Raw genomic sequence first — 18,815 nt, forward strand, 5'->3', positions numbered from 1 at the left:
CCCCCCGCACGGGTGCCACCATCGTTCTAATGGAGGCACCCTTGGGCGCTCGTGCCTGCAGTGACTGTGTGCGCCCCTTCCCTCTTTGATTGATGGCAGAAGGAGCCTATGGCTCCTCTGCCATCAGTATCCTCCCCCCGCAACCCGGAAGTTCAGGGAACGGAGGATCGCTTCAGGACAGGCGGCGAGGACGAGCGTCGCTGACAGGTAAGTGTGGGAGGGGGGGGGGGACTTGGGGGGACTGAGGGAGAAAAAGGGTGCTGGGCTGTTTTTACACTAATGCAGAGAATGCATTAAGGTAAAAAATGCCCAGACCTTAATACTACTTTAAACATGTGGGTGTGCAAAGGCATTTGGTGCACACAAAAGTGGATTTATATCATTTGTGGCTATTGAGGGATATATTATATTTGAATCAAAATTAGTTTTGCCTAGAGTTTAGCTTGAAGGAGTGAGTTTTGTAATTTCCTATTAAATATTAGTGGCATAACTCAAAAAAAAAATGTTCCTCCAGTTTCCAAAATTTGGAGCGAATGTTTCCATCACTACTCTCTCTTTATACTGCCCAGAAGTTGATACACTATTCAAAAATCTTATGAAAGGGGGAAGGGAGGGTGCATCTCATATCCATATTTACTATATGCTTAATGCACTTTAAGGACAGTAACTAGCAATTAGGGAGTAATGAGACACTTAAAAGACGTGTACAAATGGGGCCCATTTATTATCTTGTATGATGCATATTCATTCAGCCTATGAAAGGCAAACATTAAAGAGAGCATCAGTTGCAGGGTTCAGTGATTTAACAGCAAAAGTCAATACATGTAATTACACGTAACAAACTAATTTCCATTGATCCTATTTAAAGGCATAATTCAGAGTGACAGGTCACCAGCTTTGTATGTCATTAGACAGTTTCTTAATAGAAAAATTATGCATTACACTTATTTCATATGCCCAGTCATGACTACCCTCTAACAGTACTCAAAGGGGAAAGGAAATCTATTATACCAAAGGATTTCTTTGCCACAATATTTTGATAGGTAAAAAATTACCTTTCCAGGGACATACTGGAGGATATCTGTGTAATCATTTTCCAAAATAAAAATATTTCCTGTGGATCTATTAAGCCAAGCTGCCATAGAGGCAATACAGAAGGGGTACAGTATTCTAGACCAGCTTCTCTCAACCAGGGTGCCGAGGCAACATACGGTGCCCTCTTGCTTCCTCGGGAATGCCTTCACATTTTCAAACAGTATTATGCGTCTATTGTGAAGGGGGGAAGCTCCTAATGTGAAAGAGGGGGACTATGATGTGAAGGGACTCCTGATGTAAAGGGGAACCCTTTTTTGTGTGGGGTCCCCCCCTAAAATGTATGCCAGACCTCTATCTCAGTCAAGGGTCTGTTTTGGATTTTGAAGGGAATGTAGTTTTTCACATTTTTACAGTTTTTCACATTTTAGACTTGGGTGCCTGGAGATTTTGCATACTGCTGGTCTTCAGTTGTATAAAAACAAGTCCTGACCAGCTGCACTAAAAGATCCAGTATAAAGGTGGCCATACACCTTACAACCATCGCACGTTGTGCGATGGTTGTAAGGTGATTAAAATTTCCTACGATCTGCCCATCTTGGACAGGCAGATCGTACTTGCGATCATCGCAAGTCCTCCCCGCCGAGGGGAGGGCTTGCAATGATTGCAGTGCTGAGCGGGCAGTGTGCGCTTGCGCACACCGGCCTGTGCAGCATTCGTCTTCCGAGCACGCCACCAACCCGCCGAAAATTGTACCATTTTCGCCAGGTTTTCCAGCGTGCTTGGAAGATGAGTCGTGCGACCTTACAGTAGAAGCGGTCGCACGCTGCCCATACACCCGCATTTATCGTACGATAATCGGCAGGTGTATGGGCACATTTAGGGGGGAAAACTAGCAAAGTAAGTGATACATCAGAGGAAAATATATGCAACATGCTCACAGCCGTCAAAGATTTTTTGGGCCACAAAGAGCTTTTTGACACATTTAAGTTAATGTTGCGTAGAATTATGTGGAAATATGAGCTGTCAAGCGCAGGTCACATGTGAGCCATGGCATCATCTTAAGGGAATCTTTTACTACAACCTATTTCATTCTATAGTGAACGACAGCTGCCCGTACTCTCTAAAAATTTCCATACGGGTGACATTGACAATCAGTTCAATGAGTTTGAGATGCTTCTGCGGTCATATTTTTTTTACAGGAGTGCCTGACCTCCTTATTTTGCTTTCCCATCGACTTGTATAAGGAAAAAAGCAGTTCTGACACAAACAAAGCTTGTATACACGAGAGCTGGATTAGCTCACATGCCACATTCAGTAATTTATTTAAAATTAGGCAGTCAGACATACACTTGCCCCTTCTGAGAGGCTGCCATGGCCAATATCAGTTACTGGAGATCATTGTGTGGCTGCTGAACCAATGGTCAGCCTATAAATGTTAACTAAGATGCACCCACTATGCCTGCAGCTGACAATCACTATTTACACTAGATCTAGCCAGGGCTCATGAAATACTATGGGAAGTAATGTAAAAATCAAAAATAATTTAAACACTAAACCACACAACTCAATGCAATCAACAGCTGTGTAACATAATATACATATTTGATATACAGAACAAAAAATTAAGCAAAAGGGATCATCACAGCAAATCAGATATGGTTATACTGAGTAACAGTTCTTTCTGCAGCTATAAAACACAATACAAAAAAGAAGAAAAAAAACTCACGGTTTACAAGGAGGGGGACACATCATCACTTCTACATATTTGGACTGCCAATATTTCCATTTAGACAAATATGCAAGCCAAATCCAGCAGTGAGAGCAACATTCTGAATGTCAGCTGGGAAACCAAATTCTGATCACACAAGACAGGAAAATCTCTCTGTATAACTTTTACACTTGAAGATCCAAATTTGTTCTGACCTTCGGATTATTACCCAATCGGCCGCCAATCACATTTTTGGCACAGAATGGCTTCCTTGAATAGTACATAATACATGATCCTGCTTTTTTCATATTTACTGAATTAGAGCTGCACCAGTTAATCGATTAAGTCGATTAAAATCGACGATTGAAAACGTTGGCAACGTTTTCGATCGTCGATTCGTAATGATTTTGGGACTCCAGCATTCACAGCTTTCACCAGGGCATGCATGGAATTTCTGCAATGCAGTCAACGATATCTGGGGCAAAGGGGATCCTCCTGGCTTCCAGGTATCGGTCAAGTACACGCTTCCGCTTACATTATTACACCTTTCAACAGGGCTACCTAGGTTCACATGTATTAATGCATCTCTCATTGTGTAATATATAATAAGAGGAACCTGAAGCAACAAAATATGAAATGAGGCCAAAGGTGTGTGTACGCATGAAGCTTTCCCAAATGCACAACCTTTGCTCCTTCTACCAGACCTGATGTCACTTCATTGACATTCCTCATCAAACAACACTGCTCCATATTTGTTTTAACTAGTTGACATCATACTACAAACAATGATGCTGACCAGTTACAATGTATACAATTAGCAATGCAGAAAGCTAGTGCTCCCTGTGGACAAAGCTACATAAAAAACACATTCAGACATTGAACCCCTGGTCTTGATGAAACAGTAGTAGGATGTATCCATCAATTCTAGCATAACAGACATGCAGGGGTAAAATTAGAAAGGGAAGCCAGAAATCACAGATCTGTTTTATCAGTTTTTTTAGGTCAGAAAGGGGAATATACAGCCTTTAAAACCAGGTTTAAGATATACACATGAATGTGATTACAACAGCCATCGTATGTTTACAATAGACAGATCCTCCTCCCATGCTCTCCTCCAGGACTTCTCCAGAGCCTCTCCCATCATCTGAAACTCCCTACCACAACCTATCCAGCTATCTTCTACTCTGTTCACCTTTATGTGATGCCTGAAAACTCACTTCTTCAGGGAAGCCCAATCCTCCACCTCCTCTTAAAAACTATACATCTACTCCTTTATTAAGCTCATCCCTCAAAAGCTTTTACTAACTGCATCACTTGCCCCTACTTGTAGATTGTAAGCTCTCACAAGCAGGTTCCTTCTAATCCTCTTGTATGGAATTGTATTGTAACTGTACCCTCTCCCTATATTTTGTAAATGGACGCCTGTCTATTTACACCCAGCTGCTCATACACAAGCATAAGTCTGGTAGCCAGTTTTTTTTCCTCCATCACAAGGAGAAAAAACTGCACGGATACGGATGTCACAATGGTGATACATGTTCAATCAGGAGGGGATCTGTGCAGCTACAGTGTGAAAGGGGCCTATGTTGGTCAGTCCATCCAGATAGCTGGACAACAATAGACTATTTAGGGGCTTATGCCATGCTTCAGGAGCTGCTTACAGACAGTCAGCCATACAAAAGGAGCCAGCCACTAGAGGGAGAATCTACAATGCTGAGTACTACGCTAAAGTGCAAACGCTGAAATATGGAACTGTGAGCATGCAAAAAAGCATGTGTAGATGTGAAAGTTGCATCAAAGTCACCTGAAAAAACTGCCTGAAAGTACACTCTAGTTCCCTTTAATTTCAAAAACAGAATATGCGTGTAACAAATCACAGATGGAAACACTGTGCTGTAACTCACCGCAGACACTGAGAAGTGATATGTTACTAGCTAGAGGAAGAATAGTAAAAGATGGCTTTCTACATCATGTGGATTCTTCTATCCAAAGTAACTGTGAGATACGGTGCTCTGTATGTACAGAGGTCTTCATTGCAGCAGCTCACATGCTGGTACCACCACACTTGAGTACCAACAAAGCTTCATTGTAAAAGACATTTGCACAGCAAGCCCAGCTACTGCATGCTAACAAATCAATGAATGTATTATGAGCACACCAGGGAAAGGGCAGAGAAGCTAATATCAAGGAGTTTACTGATTGACAGTCTTAAATAAAAATTCAAGTGTTAACCCCAACTCCCCCTGCTTACCAAATATGAGCAGCCACACCTTCAAATAACAAAAATGAATGCATGCCAAAATAAAGTCTGCCCCCCATTAAAACCAACAGACACTGTTTATCATAGAGCTGCACAGCGGGCATGCTGTTAAGCTTTCCATTTTAAATGGTAGCAGTGTATTAGAAGTGAGAGGAGTGTATGTTTTAATGCAGACGAGTGTGCCTTATGCAGCTGGAAATCCCTGCTAAAATAAACTTTTCCATGACTGCAGCAGGGTCAGACACAAGTGAATTTGGCTCAAAGTCTCTATTCATCCTGTATAAACACAGACCACATTGCCTGCCCTGTAAGAAACAGAGGGCCATACTTAGCTATAAGCTACCTGACACCAGTGTGTAATGCTAGCTTGGGTCAGAGAGCGATTCATGCACAGACTGAGAAGGCTGCTCCCCATTTAATGTTGAAGCTATGTACCATATTTGTTATTAGCACTGTCATTAGAAGGGAACTGAATGGTGCACAACCTCTACTTTTAGACAATCCTCTCTTGCTCTTGAACACATAAGATGAGCACACAGTCAAAGTATTTGAGTTAATACAGAATGCCTTTGTGTTCAGCTCCCATATCTCAGCTAAAGATGAATCTTTGTAGTAGGCTATTATTTTAAATTGAGTTTTACTGCATGTAAACATCAAAAGAATGCTTGTAGGTCCTAACACCACACAATAAGCTCTTGTATTACATTATAAAAACCTGTTAGATGCTCTATATGGAGAGCAAAGGAATATGCCAGTTTAATCCTAGCAGCGGCCCACAGCTTGAGCAAAGATAATCATTGTGCACAGGAATACCTCTGGACTAAAGCTACTCATAGAAGTTCAATAGCAGTCTAAAAAAAGTGTGCCCTTTTAATCTGAACATTTTCTTGTCTAAGAAAGAACACATATAAGGTTGCTAGATACATTTGTTTGTAGGACAAGTGGCTTTATCAGCACAACAGTTTAACTGGATCACTAGTAATAATATGCCAAGCGCAAGGCAGTTTTGATCATTAACATAAGAGAATGAGATTGAGGAGGATAAAAAGGTAGGTTAAGGCCTTGTTCACACCAAGCGCGGAGCAGGTGCAGAGCAGATCAGTTGCAGACGGGATCAAAACTGCGTCCAATGTATTCCAATGGTATATTTTGCTCCAGTTCACATCGCAGGGTGAAGTTCCAGAGCAGGTGAAAAAACACCAGCAGGCCCTATTTTACCTGCTCTGGATCTGCAAACGCATCAAAAACGCATGCAAATGCCTGGAACGCACTGAAAGCCAATTTTAAACTTTAAAAAATATTTTTTTTTTTTAGCCAAAAACGCGTCAAAAACACATCTAAAAGACTAGCGTGCGTGTGCAGAAACCTAACCGGATCTGCTCTGCATTTGGTGCGAACAAGGCCTCAGAGAAACACCCAATAATGTCCATGAGACTTGCTAGATTTCATACTATCATAAAGCTGGCTATACACTACTTTGAAATTCAAGCAGTGTGTGGCCCAGACGGTATTTCCCCACTTTAACAAAAGTCAATTTGTCATTTGACTTTTATTGAAGGAGCTCATCCAAAAAAAATCTTGTCCCCTGTATAGCGTGAATGGGGAAGAAAGTGTTTTTTTTTGTCATAGGCAGGGCCTTCCTGATCACCTTGTCTTGATTTGTATTGTAACTGTAAGTTTGTATTGTAAATGACAGCCCTAATGCATCTACCTTTACAAACGAGTCAACAATGGCAGCAATGTGTCTTAGTAGAAATCTACCCTAAATGTAAAAGCACATTTGTAAATCAGTTTAAAGGGGAACTTTACCTATTTAAACAAAGGGCAAACTAATAATAAAGCAGCTTATATATTCGTTTGTTAAATAGTGGTTCAAAAAAGAAAGATTGCAATATATACATAAACTATGCATAAAGTGACCAGTCAATTACAATACACAAAGCAGCAACCAATGTCTCATTAAAGTTCCCATACGGTAGCAGACTCTTGAAGGTTTCTCAAGAAGGATCACAGATTGCATGCTTGTTGGGAATTTCTACTGCTCTGGTTCACATCTTCACAAAGGGAAAGCAACACAATAGACACAAATTCTCTTACATTTAAATAGACAACCTCTGACCTTCAGAGTCATATTTCACTGTCTCTTCAGACTTACAATCAGTATCTGGTTTATTTAAGTTATCACATTTCTGCATATTTGCTCCAAAAATATCTAAGGCAGAGAAGATGGCCCTGTGTATATAACTGCCTTGACAGGTTCAGTCCATTTAAGAATGCAATAAATATCATGAACTGTGTTACACACATAAACCACTTACAGGAAACAACACACCTCTGCTTTCCTGTTGGATACAATACAAAAAAAAGCTACAAAATGATAAATAATAAAATGATCAAATGACAAGCTTTGTAGTGCTTATATATTTTCACATGAAATTAAGTCTCGGAAATCTATGGAGAACATGATATTTCGGGGGGATTATGCTAATTAATGATTCCTTTTGTGTAAGCAGCTAATCTTAAACCGTGATAATTAATTTTCTAGGAATTTAATACACACAAAAGGTAACACTTAGTAATGGTTATGTTTCTTCCACTATGAATTTCCAGCATGTTGATCCTAAATGTCTGTTACACTATTCTAGAAGATTAAATGCAAGCAGAAATATTGGGCCGCCCAGCCCTCCTTGGGAAAGCCCCCGCTTTCCAATGGTCTTATTTTTAATCAGATTTGCCCAGAGTTTGTATGATATGGGTATAAAGCACTAAGCCTACATGTCTGAATCATAAAGGAGATAAAGGAAGTCAGCAAGAGTTGAGAAATGTAGTCATTATTCAGATTATTCTCCCATACCACATAAACAACATCCAAGTGTGCAACATCTGAGCTGGGAGAGTCCAGCATCCTATACAAGGGTGGGAATTTTGGGAATCCAAGTCTAAAACCAGCTAACTGCCGAGAGCCTATCTACATATGGATTCCTTAAAAAAGCCACAAATGAGAATGCCTCTTATCTTCTTTTTTTTAATGAGAACTATCTCTGTAACAAATTCCAATCACCCAAGCGTATACTTTGATGGTGGTTCTATTAGACCATCAGGCAGAAGCATCTTTGTCATACTCAGTCATACACATCACTGACATATCTGAAAGCCTTGCATCAACCAAATAAAATTTGGAAGTTGCTTACGGTGCAACAGAACATAAAATGACTGCACAAATAAAAGACATTCACTGTATAGCTGACCACACACACCTTTGTATTTTAGATCTTTAAGCTATAATGACCTACCTAAACTCAAATCCAATCAATCAATCGCCAGGCCCTTGTCACTTGTACTTCATAGTTGTTGGTAGATCTAAATGAAATTTACACTATGATGTAACATCTGTGGTGAGTTTTAAATGCAACTCTTTGTCCTCCTGGATGGTCAATGTCAGATTTGTGCGTGAACATACAGTATATCAATCAGCTTTGGGCATTATTACCCGTTACTCATCATCCAGAGTATGTAATGTCCAAGCAGGGTTGCTAACTTTCAGTGTTTGCTATCTTAACCAGCCCCCCTCCACCCACTTACCCACCCACCCACACCCACACACACACACACACACACACCCTACTCTTAGCAACTTGTGTTTTCCCGTTATCCCATTTTTCTTGCAAACCAAAAACAAAATAGGAGTAAATTTACAAAGGCTTGCTGATTTTTAATAGTTAACATTTTTATGATACTATTTTATTTTGAAATAAAAATAACACCAGCTAGAACCATTTCTGGCCTTTCCTTCTAGCCACTGATCCTCCTCATTATCTCACTTTGTCCATTTACTCCAAGCCTTAGTAAATTATCCTGAATGTGGTTTTCACAAGTCCACAGAGGTTACACTGCCAGTAATCCACTGAACACTGTGTGATGTCTATTGGATTTATGGCACTTGGTCTCCCAAGAACCTTTCACAAACGAGACAAGCAAATCACTTCACAATAACTAGTACTAAATAAACTGAGGGGGGAAAAAAAGTGTCAATAATAAATCTTTCTGACCTTCGTGTACATCTGTATATTGACAAACCAAAATAAAGTCTGCTTCCAAGTAATCATAGGCACATAAAAGGTAATTTATTGGAGCCTGGCTATATTATAATTTACAGCTTGGCACAAGGTCTATAAACATACTAGAATCGGCAAAGTTCCTGTCCCTCAACCAAATGCTCTTGAGAATAAAGCTAACATGAGCAAACACTATTATGTGCATCGTTCACTCTCCATAACAACTTAATATGTTGGCTAAATGGCATTTGGCTAAGCATTTCAGGGCAGACATAAGAAACATTGGAATTTAAAAAAAATTATTTTAGAATGTGCCCATGTAATAAGCCTAACCCCTGCTTTGAAATTATAATGATGCAAGAAAGGTTTTCTTTAATATGTAATTAGTAACAAATAATGAGAAATTCAAAGAAACTATTACCTCCCTACAAGACAACTCAGACAAATAGTACAGGAAATCTGACCCATGCACAAAGCACTCTTCAAACCTCACAGCTACCTACAAACAATGATATGGACTCTGGACTATGCATAACATGCATGATTGTATCACGTGAACATCCATGTTTATCCCTATGGAGAGTGCTGGAGGAGCCCTCAGCAGACATCTCCTGCTTCTCCTGGGAAAACTATAGATATTGGGCATGGTAAATGCTCGTGAAACAACAGTTAGATAGAATCTGCATACAAGTGAATATTCCCTGATCTATATTCTCTGATGTCACCAAGCAGCTTAAGTTGATCTTCAGCCCAAACCTTTTTGTGTCTGCACAGGGTGATAAATGGATAGACGCAGTCATGTTTTTATAGCAATCTGAATCTAAAGGTGCCCATACACCTATCGATTATCGTTTGCAAATAGTTTACAAATGGTCTTTCCCACAATTTTTTTACTGTACTCCTGGCCGAAGGGTGAGGCTGTAAAACATTTTTCAAATCGTACCAAAAATGGATGGATTAGTGGCGTTTTCGTACGAAACAATACGCAACATAAACACTGCACAAAGGAAAATCCGTTCTTTCGATCGATGCAATTCGGCGAGTTGTTATTGCTAAGGAACAATTATCGAAACGACATGGGTCTGTGCTTGATGGGCTATTTGAGCTAGAATCGAAAGAGGGTTCTTGGCAGCAACAAAAATTCCCAAACGCAAATCGTAGAGTATATGGCAAGCTTTAGTTAGGGAGCTTTCCCCCAACTTCCTTCATGTCTTGGATACCACTGTTAAAGAGACAGGAGTAGGTAAGTGGGTACATGCCAAAGAGGAATGCACACAACAAAATCCCTACTGAGATTCTAACCTTTCTTCTATCAAAAGCATAGTTTTGCCTTGAGTTCCATTTTAAGGGTTTCAATCAGACAAACGATATACATGAAATATGGACATATGTGGAAATGCATCCATGTTTGGAAACATCAGTGTCACGTGTTCAATGATTCATGGATCTCGTAAAAGGAAGGTTACTTTAAAGTGTTTGTGAAACCTAACAGTGTAGGCCAGCTTCAGGATCTGTTTACCACTTCGCCACCTTAATGTATGGATATGCTAACTATTTTGACACACTCAAGGTGATGCAGAAAGAGGTGGTAAAAGAAAAATAAATAAATCACGAGCTGCCCATAAATACCGGTCACAAAATTATATACCCGATATGTTGCTTTTGGCAACAGCTCCAAAAAGTACAGTTGATGGGAACCCCACAATTTTTTTACTGTACTCCTGGCCGAAGGGTGAGGCTGTATTGTGTAATGCGATAATCTATGGTATCATTGTATAACAACTTCATGTCCCAATTCACAAATTTAGGAGTACCTGAGACTACTAGCTGCATATAGCGTACTGCACAGTAGACCAAATTAGCAATGCTTAGTTACAGGCATCAATGTACATGGCAGTCAACACACTTTATAAGCCATATTACAGCTGCCAAATGAAAGCATCCTAAATTCAGGTGGAAGTGGCAGGTATCACACAATTCATGAGCTGCTAAGCACCCTTCTACAAATTATATATAAAACAAAATATATTGTGAAATCAGGGGAGTTATAACCCGTACCTGAAGTCAGCTTTATGTCAGTTACTAAATGCCTATCATTTCATTCTTGTCATTTCATTCTCAACATGGCTTGGTGGCAGTTGCAGAAACTTTAATATGTTGCTTAGCAACCCAAGTTCTACAGATAGCCGAGTGTCAGCTACACCAGTTATCTCCAGCAATAGAGCTGTAAGAAGCCAAATGGTATTATTTGCTAATTAAATGCTAACAACATGGTACTATCATCTGATGGTAGCTGACAGAAGGACATCACACCTCCAAACCAGCTGCAGTGTATGTATCATATAAACCACAATATAACAGAGTCAATATTTCAGTGTCACCAAATGTTTTGCATGATCAGAAGTATTTACTTATATTTATTTCAAAGAAACTCAATTGTGTCATATTGTTGGTGGGAGGACTTGTTAATTGACTACTGACAGGCACATACAAACATAGTAAGTGTTTTGTTATCACCTATCAAAAAGTTCCAATATATATGCCTAGAAAAATTATGTTTACTCTGCTCTTCAGAGTTGATCTTAAAAAAAAAAAGACAAACCTATTCCTAGAAGAGTATTTAGGGTCTGGAAAGGCTTTCGTAAAAACAAACAAAATGATCAAATGCAACTGTTGTTGATTATTGTCTTTCAATATAGATACAGGACCTGTTCACCATGACTATAATCTATAGAAGATATTAGCACTTCTATAGAAACACCATGAAAAGAAAAGGGGTGCGCAGTCACACATGGTAACCAATCACAATTCATCTTTTAGCAGCTTGGACTGGGCAGACTAATGGAAATGGTTTCCAAGTGGCTGCTGTGGATCAGCGCGCTCCACACAGATTTATGACTTAGTAAATAGCAGTCATTGCACAGACTCCAAGCCACAGCCTCTGCTAGATATCAAAAAAATAAAAAAAGGTTTTATATTAAATTGAAAAAACAACGATTCAAACCCCAAAACTAACAAACAAAATGAGGGGAATTCATAAAAACTGGAGCAGACAAAATCTGGAGCAGTTGCCCAGGGCAACCAATCAGCTTCTCTCTTCAGTTTGCTCAGGTGAGATTTGAAAATGAAAGAGAGAAGCCGATTGGTTGCCATGCATGCCTGCTCCAGTTTTGATTAATTCCCTCAATTTGTTTTAATTCCCAAAATACAACCCTTAAAGAGAGCAAGTCTACGGAAAACAAAACTCTAGATATATTAGAACATTAAAAGTAAGAAAAATGATTTCTTCTGCAGATTTCCATGGTAGTGTCAGTGTGTATTTTTAATTGCAGATGACCTCCAACGAAGGTACCTCCTCGACATTTCTAATCATTAACCTCTTTATTCTACACAAGCAAACAAGGGTCATGAAGTTAGTCTATGACCTGGTGTATGTGACAGAGGAAAGGGTGCACATGATATGTATGGACAACCAAAGTATTTATACAATGCCTGTAAATATTTGTAGAAAAATAAAGATTTTACACACCAGAGGTTTTGATTTGCATAACCAAACAAAGCTGATTTTACATTAGCATTCATCACACAGTTTCCTGTTACTAGATAACTAGATTACCTTTAAAACTACAAAAAAGCAGAACATTGTCTGTAATTCTGCACTGAAATAGTCATGTGGCTGAACCAGCTCGTCTAAAAACCCCATTCATATCCCTAACAATCATACACAGTTTAAAGAAGACACGTGCAAGCAGATCTTTAGGTTTCATGGCCTGTTTTGTACTGAGGCAAGGCAGCCAGGGACAGAGTGTCACGGGAGTGCTGTTGAATGGGGAAAACATTCAAATCAAAACACCACATGCCACTGTTTGTGCCCTAACGTACCAGCCCTTCAGCATGCCCCAGTTTATCTGCATATTCCGTTATCCTTCTCTGAGCCACTACACAGCCAAGGAAATGTGACCGCACGATAACCACATGATGCTCCATGCCAATTACTGCATTCCTAACGCAGATCTATTTCACTTCTGCATGCCAAAACGACACCAAAATTACAAGATGGGCGATGGACTATGCACACTCTAGGGCCCAGAGGCCTGCTACTTTATGACCAATCGGGTTCCACTTATTTTAGCCCAAAGTAGTTTTGGTGTTCTGCCTATGTGCGCATTTCAAACAAACATAGGGATTACTGTGTGACAAAAGTGGAGCTGACTCATGGGACCAATTATATTGCAAGAGAACAATCTACTTAACCCTTGCCATGCCACAGAGCAGAAGAGAAAAAAAACTAAATCAGAGATCACACCACCCTGTGTTATACAGTTATGGCTGCAGAGGTTAAACACCGCCAGGGGTATTATCTAACCTAGCTAGAAATTAAACAGTTAAATGAAGCAGAATTAAAGATATGCTCAAGCTTTGAGAGAAAGAGAGAGGATGCATGCTTTAGGTATCACATCTACCCAAGCTATGTAATTTTATTCTCATCACCATAGAAACCCGTAATTATCACCCTTGGTGAAGGCACAGTGTTTTTCATTAAAACTTCAATGCCTGACAAACTACAAATGTGCAACTTATGATTACAAACGTGATAAATATAGAAACACAAATTTGCATATCCGCAAAAAAAAAAAAATCCAAACGCATAAAGACACATACAAAATTCCCAACACATGTATGTAAATACATACTTTTCTCATGCAGATTATAACATAATTCCTTTTCAATTACTATGAAAATTAAGACATTTGGGATACTCGGTTGCTAAGGAACAGCAAAAGAGATGCTTGAAATTAAATGAAATAAGTAGGGGCTCACAATCAACATGTACCAGCTGCTGTCATTTGCAGCCTGCTAGAGTGAAGGCGAGTTTCAGAGTACAGCGCCATAAATTACAAAAGAAATTGCGAAAATATCATTCAGCCGAGCACTTGTCGCAATAACTTTCATTCCACGCAAGGCACAAATAACCACCTTTATTTATGAAATGCCACATGCCAAACATCAAATACTCACATAGTGTTTCTCCTGCTGGCCCATAACTCCATGGCTAGATGAGAATGCAAGAGGTTTCATAATGAGGTAACAGAGGCTAGGATGAATTTAAACATGGTGTGTGAATTTCGGAAGGGCAGCGACAATCACATCCACAGACATGCAGTAGAAGACACAAGCAGGCAAGGATGACAATCTTAAAAACATCCGAGGCAGAGAAAGGGAGAAGGTGCCGGGCAGCAGTGGAGAATTGTTCAGCTTCGAATGCAGTGTAGCAGTCCTTACAGCAGCATCTGTCTCCATGTTTTACAATGCTGGGAGCCCCAGCATCTCTGTATGCAAAGTGACTAATGAAATCTTATCCATCCAGCATTCTTTTAGAGAAGCAAGACCATAGCAGAAACTGAAGAATAGGAGGAAAAGAAAAGGAGAAGAGGTGGAGGAGGAGGAGGAGGAGAGGGGTGGATTGGAAGTGGTGGGGGTGAGGGGTGAAGGGAGAGGAAAAAAAAGAAAAAAAAAACTAAAATGGCTGACCGCCCACAGAGTCCTTTCCAAAAAGGCTTAATATTGTATTGGATTAGTCAGAGTAGGAGCCAGCCCTTAGTGAGCAGCCAAGCATTGCAATTACAGGACTCCGGCTTCATTTGCAAATGTAGGTTTACAGAGACTTGCTCTTTCGGTCTGACATGCACAGACATACAATAATGTGGTAGAGGCGAATGTATGTATGGATAGGAGGGGTAGGAGGGGGGGGGGCTCCAGGCAGAGTGAGCTGAAGTACCTCCTCCCTGGATGCTAAAGATGCAGTGTGATCAGTGACCAGTGCTCTCTGCTATGCTCAACTAACCCAAGTTTGCACAATTAATCATAGCCGTGTGACACTGACGGACATTGCGCTATATCATGACAAGCATATCTCTCACCCCAAGACTCACTAGCATTACAGTAAAGCACATACACACAAATACGAGCCCCCTCCTCTCTAATACCCAGAGTCAGAATGTAATACGCCAATATAATTACATTATTGTGCTTACTTTGTGGGACCATGGCTGCAGGCAGTTGGCATAGCAACGCACAAGGAAAGCCATTTCCTGGGTAGCGAGAAGGCTTCCTTTTCTAAATAAGAAATAAATTCCTCTTAGGAAGGGATCGGCATTGCTGCTTCCTGCCGAAAAAAAACAAGTGACTGCAGTGTGTTCTGCTAACCTGCACAGGCACAGATGATGTGCAAGGCTAGTGATGTAACTGTAAGCAGAATTCTCCCCTTAGTGTCTTCGCTGCTCATATTCTGAAATATTCAACTCACATGAAAGGCGCATTCCTCCAGGATCGCCCCCTCACGTTCTTAACTCTTTCAGTCGTTTAAGGTAGTAAAAATGGACAAGACAGAGGCAGCCTTCGGTCTGTGGTATAGCAGCTTTTAGAGGGTGGGATTCCAATGGATACCTAATCAGTCCAATGAAGTCAAAGTAATAAGCAGAACCAAATGACAAATCATCCAAAAAGGTGCTCCCGGATAATAATCCCCCACCTCCTCCTCCACATACAAGTGTGGCACACCCATGCTCTGACACTGCATTGGCACAGTCTACGAAGACCACATCACCATGCCCTGCAACAGCTAGGAATGCCCTTCAGCAGGGAAAAGGTTAAACAGCTCTTACCTCGCTTACTTCACCTCTGACTCACTCCCACAGACTCACAAAATAAAAACTCCATTTAATATTCAGCAGCACTGGCATTGCATGGCACAGTGGCATTTTATTTGGGCTGTCAATGGCAGCACATGGGACGGAAGCAATGTAATGCAATATTATACAGTAACACAGAGCTTAACATGGGCCCTCCTTATTAATTAGGATTCTGCCACCAAGCATGAAAGCATAGTGCCACGGCTTTTAATGTCCTTCCACCTACATCCTTGTAATGTTGGAGCTTTTACAGGCTCTGGAGATGCCCCATAAAACAAGCCCAATAACAGGGCTCTAAATGAACAGAACTTGCTAGCAGTTAATTTTTAAGGTGTGCATCAAGGACAAACCGCATTTTATGTAGATATTCGAGGACTTGCAGACATGAAAAGGTGACTATGACTAAGTTTAGGATTAATCCCACAAATACTAAACATTTCAAATAACATCTGCACCTCTGGACCGCATTCACAGCAACTGCCATGATTGATTGCATATAAAGACCAACAAGATGGATATTATTTCTTAAATCAGTCCAAAAAAGCTGCATTATGACACATTTCCTTGTTTATTCCTCCTCCTCAACACAGATACACAGAACGAATTCACAGAATGAGAACAGCTGTTCTGCACAGCTAGTCAGTACTGAGAACCAGGGACCGTTCTACACACCAACATACATAGTCCGAATACCATGAAATCACTTTATAGTTTTTGCTGGAATTACTACCAAGCTATGCATTACAGTTCTAATAAAGGACACACAAAAAAAATATATATAGCTCTATCTATCTCTATATATTGCGGGGAATTTATCAAAACTGGAGCAGGGGGAACCTGGAGCAGTTGCCTATGGCAACCTTCAGTTTGCTCGGGTAAGATTTGAAAATGAGACAGAGAAGCCGATTGGTTGCAGTGCACATCTGCTCCAGAATTTGTCTACTCCAGTTTTGATAAATTCCCCCATTGTGTTTAGCTAGTAGACTATGGTTTGTGACCTGTGCACGGTATGTATACTATAGATTTTGTATGTGGCATCAAGGTACTCTATCAGAAACATCCACCTAACATTTATTTTTACATGTTGATTGGCTCTAATTTTTATGTTATGCAGCTGGCTGTCCAGCTAGCTCAGTTTTTATAGCTGCAATTTTCTCCTTTTCTTAGGGCTTGTTTACACCGAATGCGGTGCGTTCCAGAGCGGTAGCTGCTTGAACGCACTGCAATCCCTCACAAAACTTCCCCCTGCGTTCTGGGATGTGAGGTGTATTGAATTTAATGGCACCGCTTTCACGACCCACCCCTCCGCAGTGCGATCGGACGTGTGGCAAAACTTTGCCTGCGTTCCGTTCCACTGCAAATGCTAAAAATGCTGCTTGCTCCATTTCGATGCACCGCCACGCCCCCTCCCGCCCCAGAACGCAGGGGGAAGTTTTGTGAGGGATTGCGATGCGTTCCAGCAGCTACCGCTCTGGAACGCACTGTATTCGGTGTGAACAAGCCCTAAATGACTATCTGTGCCTGCAAAACAAACAAAAAAATGCAGGTCAATGTGTTCGCTGGTTCAAACATCACCATCTCCCAAAAGTCATGTTGGAGGTTTGTTACACAACTCGCAGAATATTAAACTGATAAAATGTATCCTCCCTTGATTGCTCTTATTACAACCTCCCATAACATGCTAGGTTGCCGCTTCCTAAACTCCAGAAACTGGTTTCTAGGCATGTATACCACTTCCAGGACTCTTGCAGTGGCAGCTTCTAGTACCAGATGGGAGCCTCAGCTTAATTAGGTGGAGTTGTGGCAGTGTTTGCTAGATAGGATTAGTAGTTCAGCAACTGATTTGTTGCATGGACTGGCTTTGTGAAGACAAAGAAAACAGTGATTCCTATTTTAAGATTAACTGATAGACATAACTAGTGCCCTTTAACTATACACAGAAGATATATAATGTACAACACTGCCAAGTAGAAGTTGTCCTATAGAGTTAATAAAAGGGCAGCTTGCATATTTGCAATGTGCAGACATCAAATTGGCAAGACACATGAACCCAGTGCCCGGCATCAGGTAAGCATGAGGAAAACGCAGGGTGGTGGCTCACACAAAACAATGTGTTGGTGCCGGAAATCTGTTTCCTTCCACACATTTTAATTGTGTTTGTAAAACTTAATGCAAAGAAAAGTTTTCCCTGGTGAGCGAGAAGCACTTCCACAATGTTCAGTCAGTTATGACTGTCCAGGTTCAAGACCCCCCCAAAAAATGGTCGGAGGTTTGATACGGCAACTCAACGTTCATACTTAGGCTGGTCATAAATGACCGAACAGCATCCCTTAATGCTCCTGATTGTAATCTCATCAAGAGCAGACTCAAGGAGAAAAGCATCACTGTAAAGAATTTGGAAAGTAGAGAATGCGTCAAGCCATTTGTTTTGTTTAGGGGTTTTTTTTGCCGTTTGCATCTCATTGAGATTTCTTTGCGTCTTCCTAGAGACACAACAGGAAGTAAAAGGAAATCTCTCTAAAAGCAGGAGGAAATAATTTTTTAGACAGTTGTCCTTCTCTATGGGAATACGCAGCCATACGCCGCCCTACGCTCACACCAAGTGCAGGTCCGTACGGGTGTCGGTGTCCCAGCTCGGACGCAGACAGGATCCATCCTGTCAGCGTACGAGTACGGACACGTAGTCCCATAGAGAAAGACAGGGGCTGCGTACTAATCACACGCAGCACCTGTCTTTCCCGGGAGCTGCCCGATATGGCCGTGCACGCAGCACAGAGCTGTACGTGCTGGCAGTTTCTCGTGTTGTCTATTCATATGTGGCCAACCACCAAATGAACGTAATAAAAAAAAAAAGTAACCATTGTTTATACTTTATGCTCGATTACACATTCATTTTGTCTACTTTACTTTCATAGAAGGTCCTTGCTAAGCTTTCATAAAAAAGAATATAGTATACAGTCGTGCCACATTGCAAATGCACTGTTAGCTACAGCTTCATTTAAATAAAAAAAATGTTTTAAAAAAGGCATTATTCGCAACATTGAAGCGATAAAATCCAATATAGT

The 18,815-nt window shown here is 40.7% G+C and overlaps 1 protein-coding gene across 4 annotated transcripts in view; it reads right to left on the reverse strand.

Moving 5' to 3' along the window:
• Positions 1-18,815, reverse strand: part of RAPGEF2 (Rap guanine nucleotide exchange factor 2) — a 278,273-nt gene that overhangs the window by 53,379 nt on the left and 206,079 nt on the right. The window contains exon 1 of one of the 4 annotated variants that reach the window (XM_018562263.1): positions 15,366-15,490. The exons of 1 other annotated variant lie outside the window; for it this stretch is intronic. Coding sequence is in view for 2 of the 3 variants with exons in the window: in XM_018562260.1 (XP_018417762.1) it covers positions 14,078-14,137 (60 nt within the window). In the remaining variant the exon portion in view is untranslated. Of the gene's footprint in view, positions 1-14,077; positions 14,507-15,093; positions 15,332-15,365; positions 15,491-18,815 lie in introns of those variants that run through there. 2 more of the 4 variants (XM_018562261.1, XM_018562260.1) reach the window with 2 other exon arrangements.

This window comes from Nanorana parkeri, unplaced genomic scaffold (genome assembly GCF_000935625.1).
Source record: "Nanorana parkeri isolate BGI_ZX_2015 unplaced genomic scaffold, ASM93562v1 scaffold568, whole genome shotgun sequence".
Classification (NCBI taxonomy): domain Eukaryota; kingdom Metazoa; phylum Chordata; class Amphibia; order Anura; family Dicroglossidae; genus Nanorana; species Nanorana parkeri.